At 39.1% G+C, this 14,285-nt stretch overlaps 1 protein-coding gene across 1 annotated transcript in view; it reads right to left on the bottom strand.

The window, feature by feature from the left end:
* LOC105927773 (unconventional myosin-XVIIIa) overlaps window positions 1–14,285 on the bottom strand; it is a 94,703-nt gene that overhangs the window by 51,747 nt on the left and 28,671 nt on the right. Inside the window, 8 exon segments of the mRNA XM_036143332.1 lie at window positions 674–802; window positions 2,269–2,334; window positions 4,854–4,963; window positions 5,155–5,380; window positions 6,818–7,004; window positions 7,101–7,260; window positions 11,442–11,580; window positions 14,041–14,127. Of these exon segments, the coding sequence (XP_035999225.1) occupies window positions 674–802; window positions 2,269–2,334; window positions 4,854–4,963; window positions 5,155–5,380; window positions 6,818–7,004; window positions 7,101–7,260; window positions 11,442–11,580; window positions 14,041–14,127 (1,104 nt within the window).

Here is a 14,285-nt window from a genome sequence, read left to right as displayed (position 1 = left end):
GTACGGCAAACGTTTTGCCTGTGCAGAAACTCACTTTGTTAATGTACTCACTTTTGGACGTAAATGTGTGCATGCAGTTACTTTCTTTTTAGCAGGCAACAAAGTGAACCAGTAAATGCTTGTCTCCTTGGAAGGAATAAATTAGACACTTATTCAAATGAAAATATTAAAATACCTCTAGACGATTTTGAAAACTGACTCAATGGGTTTTCTTTTGTCTAACAGGCTTCCTTAAGACTGAAATGTTTCATTTTATAATTTTACTAAAAAAGTACTCTTGCCTCAGACGGTCTATGTTTAGCTGTGCTTCTTTTGTGGATGAAGTTAGTGACAGAGGTACTAACGTTGTATACGCTTGTCTTGTTTGTTTGTTTGTTTTCTCTTAGAAAGTACTCCTGGTCCTCTGCTTTTATGTTTACAGGTCACCCCTGTGTGTTCTCTTAGTACCCAGCCGGTCACAGCGGAAGTCCATTCATTATGTTTTTGGTTCTGCTGGATGTTTCTTCCCGTTTGTCAGGTCTGCATTTGAACTGGACTGATTTCAACTGAATTTGGAACAAATTACACTTGAATATGAATCGGACTTCTCTTTACAAATGTAATACACAATTTTGCCTTTTAAAATCAACTTAATTAAAAACATAAACTATTTCAGAAGTCATGCCATTGGTACCTTCCTCTTCTTGAAGGCCTGTCGTGCAAGGTAACCTCTGCAGGCCGCTTGGAACAGGGTCAGATTACGCTTGGTCTGCTCATCCCGCTGTTCCTCCAGCTTAGACAGAGTGCCGGCTCTAAAAAACAACTGGAGCAAGAAACAATGTCACACAAACGCACGTTAGCGCAGAGGAAACGTTACTGAGAGATCACCCGGTGCTTACTTTAGCCACGAGAAAATTAGAGGGAAGCGCCCTGCTTTCATGCAAAGCACAGCAAGAAAGTCAAAACAGAGGTGAGCTTAAAAAACGAAATAACTGTACTGAAGTCCAGAAAAATCAATAAGAAGAAGATGTAATCCACAGACATGAGAGCCTTATCCGAGTGATAAGGCTGAGATTAGGTGATTATCTTGGACAATCAGCATGGTCTGTTTATAAGCTAGGCCAAAGGTAGAACACAGTTAAACAGACTAGCCTCTAGTCTCCTCTGTACTTCTAAGGATAAAGTACTGCAAAGGCATTAAAGATACCATGGCAACAGTGTTTAAATTAATATCTTTATGGTCCTTCCACGTGGCACAGTGCTTTATAGATTACAAATCAGTGCGTGGTCTGTTAGCGAGAACAATTGAGCCGCTTTAATAGTAAACTGTGAGTATCTATGGAGGAATGATGCATTTGGTTACATCAGACAACGCTTCGTTTCAATTCGCTTCAAGGGCTTGAGCAGCGATTTACCTTTCATCATTAGCTGCATGCAGTGCTTTGCAAAATGCGGGTGGCTGAGCTGTTCTTCCACACACGGCTATCTCTAATGGCAGATTTTATCCTGCGCGGAGCTTTGAATCCACTGCTGGAAGGTTGTTTTGGGGGGGCTGCCGTAATTGGCATGCAAGTGAGACGGGTTGCTATGACGCCAAAGAAATGCTTTGTGAATGGCCAACTGAGCTTTTTTTTTTTTTTTTTTTTTTTTTTTTTCCCCACTGTGTGTGCCCGATGTTAAGACTGCCTCCAAACCCTTCCTCTTTTATGCGTTTAAAAAAGAGTGGGGCCATTTGTTTTATATTATGACATTGTTGCTTTTGATTTCGGGTCTGATGGCTACTTTCCAGCTGATGGGATTAGACCTCCTTTTCCACGCTGTTTACTGAGAGTACCTGTACTCACGGCGCAAAAAGAGTAGAAAGAGTTTGCTCTAATGACCAGAAACAAAAGAGAGAATTACGCTCTCGCTGTCAGTGACAGAAGAAGAGTCTCTTAGGTAGCTCCTGACAAAAACGGGCGAGATGAAGGGACGGGGCTTGGCAGCACTCCATAAAAAGAACGGCAAACAAACCTCAAAGAGGGACAGGTGTAATGAAAGACACACTTCCCAAGAACGAAGTAGAAAAAGTGTCATTCCCATAATATATATATATATATATATATATATATATATATATATATATATATATATATATATATATATATATATATATATATATATATATATATATATATATATATATATAGCTGCAGCTTTGTTGTTGGGGTTTAAAGAGGAAAGAAACTGGCAGTGATTCAAAGCAAAGGTTTGCTCAGAAACATTAAAGCGGTTTGTTTCCTAACTCACCCTGCTCAGACCCATGTGGTAGCTGCTCTTCTCCAAATCCAGGGACTCCAACAGCTCCTCCGCGGCCTGGGTAAAGACACACATGTACAGAAGCATCAATGTCTCCGTGTGTGGAAGCAGCAGGAATAATCACAGGGCACTGCAACATTTTTTTTTTTTTTTTTTACTGATCTACCAATCGCCTAACCTTCGAAATTAGCAGTACAAGGCGGTTTTTCTCTTTTCCGCCACCACTGGAATTGGTTCTGAAATAAAGTCAGCGAGCGAGGGAAAACGTTTGGCTCCTAAGAACCAATTACAGCCTGTCCCTCTGAGTCCACCTGCTCCTGGCTTACTCAACATGACCCCCTGTATTTCTTGGCCCCACTGCGACTTTGAGCTTACAGATCCAACACAGAGGCACACCATGAACCCAGTCCCAGAGTCTCTGTTCGTCCTGTCCGTCTACTCGCTCGTGTGTACTGAAGTTGCATTGTTGTCTCAGCTTTTTCACTCCGTGCTTGAGCCTTCAGCCTGAAAGACTACATCTAGATTACACTAGGAGAGGTTCGCCGTGAGCACTGAGGGGCTTTTGTTCGCCAGTGTTTCCACAGAAACTCTGGCCCTCACTCGAAAACACAGCGGAGAACAGTAACACTCTACCCTAACCCCGGTGCTTCATGTTTTCCCCCTGTATGCCTTCTTGAAAACAACTTTCTTGATTTCACATGAAAAGTTAGCTTCGCTATCACAGATTTCATCCGGTTTTTTGTTGTTTGTTTTTTTTTTTTTTTGCTTTTTATCACAAAAGTTTCAAATCAAACAATTTGAAGACTAGACAGAGAACACCTAAAGTGAGCAGTTTTCAAATGCTAATTTTATTTACTAAGGAAAATATAGCCCTCCAAATTAATCTAGCCCTGTCTAAAACAAAACACCCAATTGTTAAACCACGCATTAACAGTCATTGATGACAATTTATCTGTCAGTTTTGCCTGGGCTGATTACTGCCCGACCTGTAGAATCAAGAAATTACTTAAACAGTATTTGTCTGACAACATAAAGTATGCTAGAAAAAAAGAAAAAGAAACAAAACACAAAAAATAAGGAAAAAAAATAAATAAAAAAAAATCAGAAAAAAACATCTCATACCTCCATCTAAAGGGATTAAAGAACAGATTGGAGGCTACAACACTGATATCTATTACAAAAGGTAAAGGTTTAAAAAGACCACCTGTAATACTCAGAGACTCCTTTGACCACAAGTTAGAGATTATCCCTAATGGTAAGATTTAACACTGTTCCATGCTTTTTCCAAGAGTGGCTGACCTACCGACATCATTCCAAATGTGCATCGATGATTCATTCGGGAGATGACAAAAGAGGCTACATCTAAACCGCTGCAAGTCTAACTTGCTTTAATTAATAGTGTGTGGGATTCAACTATGAGGAGGCTAAAGCCACAGCTGTTAAATAGACCACAGAGGCCCAGTTCACATTTTCCATAAAACATCTTAATCATTCTCTAGACTTTTAAGAAAACACACTGAAAGAAGAGGATCCCATTACATTTGGCTAAAACAACATTTCAGTAAAAGTACGGTGCACTGGAGTGCACTGGTTTTGGTAGTGTGATGGCCTGGGTTATCTGCAATTTGCCCCCCCTGAAATAAATTCAGCCACGATTTCATAATCTTAAACTCAAACATATCTAGGCAATGCAGCAGAAAAATCATCAGAAGATCACTAGTAAGTCATCTAAATGGCTCAAAGACGCAAAACAACACCAAGGAAGTCTGGACCTGAATCAACTGAGATGCTGAGGCATGAAATTAAACAGGCCTTCTATGTTCACAAAACTCTCCAATATGGTTGAATTAAATCAATTCTGCAAAGAAGAGGGGGCCCAAAGGTCCTCATTGCCAGTTTTTGCAAACACTATATTGAGGCTATTAGTCCAAACTGAGAAAAAGTGGCTGTCCCATTAACCTAAGTTGATTTGAACATGTTTCAAAAAACTAAATCTGCTTTTTGGATGTACTGAGGTTCTGTTAGTCTGATATTAAAATCAGTTTGAAAATCTGAAATATTTAAGTGAAAAAATGGCAAAAGCATTCTAAATCTGTAAGGGGTGGATACTGTTTACACTCTAAGGCCTGTGCTGGCAGAGAAGGAACGCAGTTAGATATCAATTAATTCTATTTTAACCAAAAATCTAAACAAAAACAAAAAAAATAAACACCCAGAAAGCAAAGCTGCAGCAGGTAAACATAAATACAGATGCCTCTCCAGATCGCCAAAGCATCACAGTTGCATCTAGCGCAATCTTTTTTAGGTTTGGCTGCAATAAAACACTCCCCAAGCAACAATTTTAATCTCCCCTCTCCCACGAGCAAGATGCGGATGAGGTTAAGCTGATTGGGTCCTCGCTATGGCTGTGATGAACGCCCATTTCTCTGTCCGTCGGCCGCTGACAAATCAGGGGGCAGATGTAATGAAACCGTCTCCTCACAACATTAATCTTCACCGGGCTTGGCCACCAGTGGAGCTGCACATTTCAAACCCCCCCCCCCCACCCACTGCCCTTCTTTTGCTGAGTGACTTACTCTCTTCTCATCCTTCACGATGTAATTCCTCCCATGCTTCTTGGTGAGGTGTGGGGCCAGCACATCAAAGCGCCGTCGGAACTCAGAGAACACCATGTGATCAGGGTAACCTGTAAGAAAGCCGGTGTTGGATAACATTATACTCTGAAAATATTTGTAGAGTGCTGTGATCATTCAGAGATGACCTTCTGACAGGAGGAAAATAGATTCAGCTCCATTTTCCCCCCTTCAATGCACAAGGCCAAGGAGGCCCGGATTGCAATACCTCTCACTATGTATAGGATTTAAGCAGCTTCTTCACCTTGCCTGTAGATCCGTAGGGCATCAAGCAGCTTGGATCCGCGTATCTGAGCACGGAGCAGGGCTACATCCAGCTGCATTAAGCCTGGATCTCCGGTCTCCCCTTGAGCCTCAGATTCCCCACCTTTGAACAGGGATCCACTAAGAGCCCTTAGAGCTTCTGCCTTGGGCAATATGCAATGAACAAAGTGAATCCTAGCCCTTCGCAACATGTCAAGAAGGGCATCCTGTAAAAGAAAGGGCAGGATTAGGCACTCTTGGCAGCCATGCTCTGTAAATAATGCAGTAACATCAACAGATGTAAAAATGTGCCTTGACAAATATGCATAGTCCGTGGTTTTGTTCACATTTTGTCCTGTTACAACCACAAACTTTGTTGTTTTTAATTTAAAAACATATTTTTTTTTCCTAAACCTTTTATAGATATACTTTGAAGAACCGTATTTTACTGCAATTACAGTGACAAGTTCTTTGGAGTATGTTTCTACCACCTCTGCACATCTAGAGGCTAAAGATTTTGCCCATTCTTAATAGTTCAGGCTTAGTCAGACTGGCTGTAAAACATTCATGGGAAAACATTTTCAAGTCTAACCACAGATTCTCAATTGGTTTTAGGTGTGGCCTTTGACTGGGCCATTCACACGCATGGCGCATGTGGGGAATGAACCTCTGCGTCAGTTTAGGATAAGATAAGATAGTCTTTATTGATCTCACAGTGGAGAAATTCACTCGTCACATCGGCTCATACAAGAAGGTGCAGGGTAGGGAAGGTGCATTCAGTTATATACAGTGAATCTTCATATCTACAATGGATCAAAAGAATACAACAAAAAAAAAAAATGCAGCCATGCTGGATGTTCTTCCAGCATGGCTCTGTCTCCAACTCCTCAGCTTCCCATTTTGCCCATTTTCCCTTTCCTTTCAAAGTGGAAAGCATCTCCACAGCAAGATGCGTCCATCAAAATGTTTTGCTATGTGTTCAGGATAATCTACCGTCTAGTAAAACAAATAAAAACGCAGAAAGGTTTGTGGTTGTAATGTGACAGAATAAAAACTTTTAAAAAATGCACTGTATAAATAAGAATCTTCTGAAACTAGGAATGGAATTGAAGACATATTCATTCTATAATGATGTAGGGAAGAACTGATTAACTTTAAAATAATCAGACAAAACATACATTAAGCTTTCTCTCCCAATAGTTAAAACTTTCATCTCAATGAATGTACACTCAACGCTGCCCTCTAAACTTAATATGAATTGCGACGTACACATCTACCGTTCTACGCATAGTAGAAGTGCACATCATCTAAAAATATAGATCCAATAGAGATTTACTTCTGGGGTTAGACGGGTTGGACGCTAAAGCAGCTGCAGAGCCCAAGTCTATAAAAACAGCCAATATATCATTTTCCCTGGCTGCAGCACCGCTCCTGGCCTTCATCTCAACACTTTTCTTTTAAGCTGCATTTTGCAATTTAACAACGCGCTCAGGCCCAAAGTAGATTTAAAAAAGAAAAAAGAAAAAAACTAAACAAGGTTAAGAATGTGGTCCATTTCATCCCTATATACACCTTAAGCTCCCGGCTCAGTTTTAGAACCGTTAAGTCTGTTAATTCTGAAGAAACATTTTTTTTTTCTGTGTTTTTTTTTTTCCCTCTCTCACCACTTGGAGCTTTATTTGGATGCACAAGGACTTCTTCTTGATTGCAGCCACTCCTGTGCTGAAGGTCTTCCTCATGCTGGTAGCCCTGCGTAGGGACATGTTGGAAGCGCCCTCGAGACCGGCAACAGAACCGGACAGCACGACGGCGCCGCCTGCCCGGCTCGTGAACAAGGAGCTGATTATCTTCCTGCAGGAGTGACATTTAGAAAAGCAGCTTCTGAAATAACGCATCAACATTCGTATTCGTGGTAAAACAGATACCGCCTGCTACAGTAAGACCTACTTTTGGGATTCCTGCAGCAGGCTCATAGCATTGGTAGCAGCGGGGTTCTGTTTGGCGTAGTTCAGCCACCCACGGGCATCGTACTCCACCCAGTCGGTCCCATGGCTGTGGCCCAGTAGGAAGTGATGTTCCTTCTCACCCCGCAGAAGAAGTGTGTGACCTGACGCGATCACAAAAGCCACCGTTAGACTCCCCAAAATGCCGTTTGCAGGACAGCATAATGAGTGGGGGTGGGACACAAAATAAATATTTAAAGAATCTCTAAAGATATTTTCATCGTCTGGATGAAGAGTTTATCACAACAAGCAGATTCATCAGTTCTTGATTACTCCGCTATGTGCCATCTGTCGCCCAACCTACACAGACATTACTAATACATGCATAATCACAGACAGTCTGGTCCCAATTTATGTGATTCAAGGGGCAATTTTACAAGGCTTGCACAGGAGCCAGCTGAGTGCTGGACGGCGGCCGATAAGAGAACATACTGTTCCATGCAACGATCATCATGTAAATACGGAAATGATTTGAAAAACTAATAAATCGGGGGAATGGCTGATGGTATCAGGGTTCTAGTTTGGCCAACGGATCACTCGTCATTCTGCTGTTTATGTGGATGCAGTAAATGTCCCCGGTCTGGACCACTTAAGACTACAAAATAATGATGGAACGGGGAAACCATAAATTCTCTGGCACCAAAATCTTGTAGGCTGCCAACATATTATGCATCAATCGCAAACATCACTGTCGCACGGGGCTATACCTGATATAACCGTTTATGGACCACATTAACCTGCTCGCGTTGAATTAGAGTGCACTCTGCAGTCCATTTTGCACTAGGCGCCTTGAGAATCACTGTCCTGCAAATTCTTAGATGCATTCCTGTTCCAGCGTAGATGAATCAGACGAACGGCTCATCTTTAGGTCTCTGCAGAAGTTAGTGGTATGTTGTGGTGGTAATTCAGCCATTTAAACCACTTTGTAGGAGAAGGGATACATCTAGAAATTGCAGGGCAGAGGTTTTCGAGGACTTGAGTTGGAGAGCGCTATTGTTTACCGTCTTGCTGTAACTATGGCGAGAGACTACTAACCTAAACCTTTTGATGCTGAGCTGTGAGAAGATCAATTTGACCTCCTAAGCATTTTCAACTCTATCTACCACATTCAAGTTAAACCCCCTGTGGTTGATACTTCATGACCTTTGTTAGAATACCTCACCTAACGTCTCATTCATTATGAGATATTTGGAACATTTCATGGATTTAACGTAAAACTATGAAGGGGGTCATTTTAAGACAAAAAATAAATATTAGAAAATGCTTTGTTTTGTTGCTATATAATTTAATATCAGAAGAATTCCTATAACTAATTATTTTTAAAGTTAAATATGAACAAATTAGGCACAATGGCAATTTAATAAACACCCACAGCCAAAAATATGTTCAAGCACAGAGATCCTTGCTTAAAATAGGAAACTACTTAGAAGTGGAGAAAATTTTGATGGCAGTGGATCAGAAACAAATAACAGTGGTTAGTGTTCCATTTGCTTCTGAAGTCAAGAATGGGATCTAGTACTGATGTTTTACCAAATTTACATGTGTTGTACTTGCATCAGTGACAGGGCTATGAGCAATCCAGGCTTGTAACAACAGGCTAATAATAATCTGCATGTAGCACGATCAACACTGTAACCGCATGTTCAATAATAGAAGATGGATAGTACTGTGTGTTTGAAATATTTAGACTGAATTGTCAGAAGGGAAAAAGAGCTGTCATGTAAGGCAGCCATGTTGAATTTTAAGCTCATTTTTACAACTCAAAACTTGGAAATTCCAACTTCTGAGTAAAAACAGTGCATAATTGAACTAGATCTGTCAACCGATGAAGCAATGTGAAAAGAGAGGATTTTTCTCGTTCTTAGAACACTACAAAAAAGGCCAAATCCTGTTTCCATACCATTTTAAACAGTCTTTAGATTGGGTGAGAATTAGGCTGTTAAACAGAGAGGAATCTTAAGACAACAAAGTCACTGTTTGGTTGCTGATAAAAACAAAACCAATATAGCTTTAGAAGATATTGCAGCCAAGCAACAACCAGAGGAGGGATGTCCATGTGCATCAGTATTATGGCTGTAACAAAAGCATGGGTCCTTTACTGTGACTTTATGCCTCTGAACCCAGTAGAATTTAGCTCATTATTTAAAATCTATAGCGACGTTGTCACTCTGAATATATCCTGAGCCAAATACAAAAACGGTCCCAAATTACTATTGATGCTAACTGATTAGAAGGGTAAGGACTAAAGATTGTGCCATACTTTTACAGCTTGTGTCTGTGGCTCCATATTTCTACTAAGTTTTTCAATATTTTTTATCTTTTTTTTTTATCTATTTCTAGTAGTGTGTGTATGTTCCTTTGTTTTCACCTTTTCAATTCACAAGATGGAACTACCCATTTTGTGGTCAGTTTTGCTGCTCATCCTATTCTACATAGAATCAGTTTTTGGAGACAATGGAGGGCAGCATGTGGTCATTGTTATTAGTGATTGAATATGTAGTACAATGATGCACCTGATCCTTGCATCCAAGGCAAATTTCTCTCAAAGGAGACTAAAGATATTTTGACTTTGACTACTTACTCTGGTATTTATTTTTACTTTTATTTTGGCCTTTCTAAAAAGCTCATTATCTGTTGCTTTAGAACTAAACTGTGTGTCTGTGCCTTGTGCTACTGTCAGACTGGAAATTCCCCATTGTGGGACAATAAAGGATTTTTTTTTTTTATCTGATGTTATTGATTTCAAAACTTCCTGTTGCAAAGAAGAGAGATTTTAGATGCATTTTTCTTGTGCCTTAACTTGGATTTCAAAAAGATTTTAGTTAAGTGGCCTTATTTTTGATTTTATCAATCCAAAAGTTACCGTATTTTCACATATAGTTTGCGATTACATCATTTATATAAAAAAAATATTAGAAATTATACGCAAATGGTCACTCAATACTTTAGTCCTTCCACCAAATACTTTTTTACTCTTAATTGAGTGACTGCTGTTTACTACTACCAGCGCAATATTACATTAAATTAATGCTATTCTCACTGAAGATTAATTTGCAGTTATTTTACCCCAACTCTACTACTTGGATATTCCCAGACAAGACGTGTTTATAACAGTAGAAAATCAAACTATCCTCATAAGTTACAGCTGTTCAGTTTTATCTAAACAAATTGTGTTTTAGCCCATTACTTCACTTTAAAGAAGCAATAAGTAAGAAATTTAATGCAAAATTAACCAAAATCATTCTCATTTGTCACACGGGATGGAAGTCACATTCCCTATAAACAATCGGTCCTCTCCATCAACAATGTCTTAGTCAAGTTTTGTCCTTTCAAACCCTAGAGGTACGGTACGGAACTACTTCAGTGCAGTGTGTAGCCCGTGTTTACTTCCTGGTTTCTGAACCAATCATAGTTCCCAGGGTTCGCAAAAAGCAGCGAGCTGCAAACATGGAAGCCAGTAAGTGAAGCATACCAGAAATAGAACCGTATACAACAACATATGCTTATCCTGTGTAGGAAAAATGCAGTGGGGTTTCACAGCAGCAACCGACCATTGAGTAATGGCTGTTCTCCGTGCAGACGTGTATGTGTTGCTCCGATTTGCAACGCTAGGTGGCAGCATTACGTATTGCTCCCTTAAATGCTTTAATACAAAATTTTAAAATCATAAAAAAGACCTTTTTTTCCCTTTCTGAATGGTCTAAATCGTTGTTTAGTTGCATGGCATCCAGCTCAAATCTGAATAATTGGCTTTAAGTAGTTTTACAGAGAAATATTACCCATCCAGATTTATTTCTTAGACGATAGACTCTTACTCTACCTATAATTTATAAAACCTAAAAAAGAAGCAAAACAGAGCCATTTTGACTGTCGTGTTTGCCATTGTTAAGGCTTCTCTGACATGAGGTCAACATGACCCCCCTCTTGCAGCTCTACCTTCAACCTGACCTGAATAAACACTCAGAAAGTGAGCTCTTCGAGTTGTTTTAGAAGATTAAGATTGAAACTACATAGTAAATCTTCATGTTTTGTTTTTTGATGACCTTTACACAATTCTGTTGGCTAAAATGCAAAATAAAATGTTTCATTTGTTGTAAATCTTTAGGATTTAGACTTTCTACTGAAACTTTGCTTACCTTGATATAAAATGGGTATACAACCCCTCTACTTGGTAAAACCAAGCATTCTTTTGTACTTTTCTCTAAAATCCTTATTGGTACCGTTGGATCTAAAAGAGTGAAATTAATATGTAAATTGCCAGCACTAGTTTCCATTTTGTTCTCACCTTTACTCTCGCCCTCAGCCGGTCCATAGTAGCTGAAGAGACGTCCCAAAAGTGTTTCTGGGGATCCTCCTGGCTGCACTGCCTCTTCCTCCATCAGCCACAGAAGACCCCGTGCCTCGTCTGTTCGGACCGTCCGCACCTATTACAAGGCAAAGTGTTTACACATGGACTTTAAGAACGTCCTGCAGTAGTCGCATAATGTAATTCTATCCTTTATTCTGCTGTTTTGGTGTTTTTTCTTTGACCCTCTTCACTTCTACAGTCTACTTGTACAAAAAAAAAAAAAAATCCTATTTCATTACATGAGTAAAGACAACCTTGCCACAAGGACATTCAGCTTCTTTCAGCAGTTTAATGGGAATGCATGGGTGAATCAGGCATATCTTTAAGCCTTTATTATTCATCTCCCTCATGGGTGCAAAAAGAAAATATATATAATTTTCTTAGAACTGGTTGCTGACCTCTGCAGTCAAGTTCTTAAACCTAAGCAAAAAGTACTTTGCGGCATGTTTCTTCCCAGCCTGAGCTGGTGGTGAGAGGCCAGATCTTATTATCAGCACTGAAAATTTCAATTCCTGAAAACCATTCTCAGTCTGTGTCCTTCAGCTGCAACTGCAATGGTGGCATCATCCATTCAGCTTTTCTGTATATATCAAAAATGTAAATGTAGCTCATGGACACAGAATAATTGATGATTGAAATAAATACAATTAGCAATATATTTACTACCAGCTGAGAGAAGGAAAAAAAAGGCCTGGAGTGGCACTGCTTTGCACAATATGGATGTTATCTTTGAATGCAATGCTATGAAACTTGACTGTGCACACATATCAGCATATTTTACCTGATGTACGTTGACTTGCGGTCATTCATTACATTTGAAATTTCAAAAAATCTTCACATGACAAACACTAACTTCAATGTATCTTACTGGAATTTTATCTCATAGCAACAGAAAGCAAAGGATAATTAATTGTGAAGTGGAAGGAAAAGTTGTGAAAAAACAATCTTTAATTTGATACATTTGCATTCCTCTCTCCTGAGTTAATACTTTATAGAATTACCGTGTACCGCATTTACAACTTCAAATCTTATGTAGTATGTCTGTACCAGCTCAGCACATCTAAAGACAGATTTTGTTTTTTTATCCTCATAGTTTAGGCCCAGGTACATTAAATGAAGAGCATGTGAAGATCAATGTAGCAACAGATTCTGATTTGGATTCTGCCATCATACCATCAGTTTTCCTGTCCCTAAGGATAAGCCTCCCCACGTCTTCATTATATCATCACAATGTTTCGCAAGGAGTATGGTATGCGCCTAGTGATAGGCAATTTTAGTTGCTTTATAATCTACCTGTTCTTTAAAACCTCTCAACAATATTATCCCTGACCTGTCTGTTCTGTCAAGGTCTTCATGATGCAGTTTGTTAACTAATGTTCTCTAAATAACCACCCAGGCCCCCTTAGAACAGCTGTAATTATAAGGAGATTAAATTACACACTGAGGGACACCATTTACTTATGTGATTATGTGATAGCTCTATCTCATAAAATAGAAACACAATGATTGTGGTTGTAACATGACAACTGCAAGGCATTGAGTATAAAGAAGTTTATACTTCTATATACCCTGGAGATATATAGAATATACTATATATACTCCACATAATGTGGCTAGATCTGTTGACATGACAAATTCCTGAAACCACCCTGGAAAACCTAGACACAAACCAACAGAAACAACAACTGCTTTAATATCTATCAGGATGCTACAACAAATGCACCCTTATCATCAGTGCACACTACGCTGCCAGTAAATGCATCGGCAGTGTATCAGTTTGAAGGGGACATATGACAAGCCATAAAACTGGCAATGACTTGAATATTAAGGCTGTGATAACTCACATTTGAGCTATGACAGAATGAAATATATCCATGGGTAAGATGGGGGGGGGGACTTTGATCAAAATGTCTTTCATTCAAAGCAACAGATCTTTAGAGCAGACTTTAAAATGTCTTTAAAGTAACTGCTTCATTTTTTTTTTCCCCTTTTGGTGTGATGCACTGAGGCTCGCTGCTTCTGACGGCGTTCAAATCAGAGCAGGGACCCATTTTAAAAAGCAAAGCACTCCAACAAAACGTACTGGAGTTATAGCAACATGACCCACGGTTCTTTAAACTCTGCCATTTCTGTTTCCATGGTGCAGATCACAAGCTGCAAAGGCCAAACATTGATTTTCCTTTCTTGAAGTCAATTCGCTAACCTTTTTTCTTGCTCCAGTCGCCTTTCTCTAACCTCTACCAAACCAATTCTATTTACAATTGAGGAAGTATTTAAAATAAATAAATATATATATATATATATATATATATATATATATATATATATATATATATATATATATATATATATATATATATATATATATATAATTGAATGATGATGGGCATCTGGTGAATATCAAGAGAGAAACATGTTTTCAAAAAGATTTTGGAGCAATTGTTACACTGCTATCAAAAAAACAAGAAAACCAGAAGGGGCTATGGAAATTGGAAGTGCAGTGCAAAGATAAAAAAAAAATTATAATTTAACTTACAAGTGCATGGCTTGAGGTTTGGTCTATCACTGCCACTGAAAGAGAAGTGCTGGGCTCAATGTCCTCTATAGCAAGTTCAATGTTTTCCTGGAGGAAGAAAGATAAGTAGACAGAGAGTTAATATTGTGGCTAAATGTCAGAAAACACAATTTCTAAGGAGAAGTCAAACTGGTATCCTTTTTTAAATGTGTCCAATTAATTTCTTGAAATCATTCAAGTATCACAAAAGGTTCCAGCATGAGGGT

This window comes from Fundulus heteroclitus, chromosome 11 (assembly GCF_011125445.2).
Source record: "Fundulus heteroclitus isolate FHET01 chromosome 11, MU-UCD_Fhet_4.1, whole genome shotgun sequence".
Classification (NCBI taxonomy): Eukaryota; Metazoa; Chordata; class Actinopteri; order Cyprinodontiformes; family Fundulidae; genus Fundulus; species Fundulus heteroclitus.
This window is presented reverse-complemented; position numbering and strand designations above follow the sequence as displayed.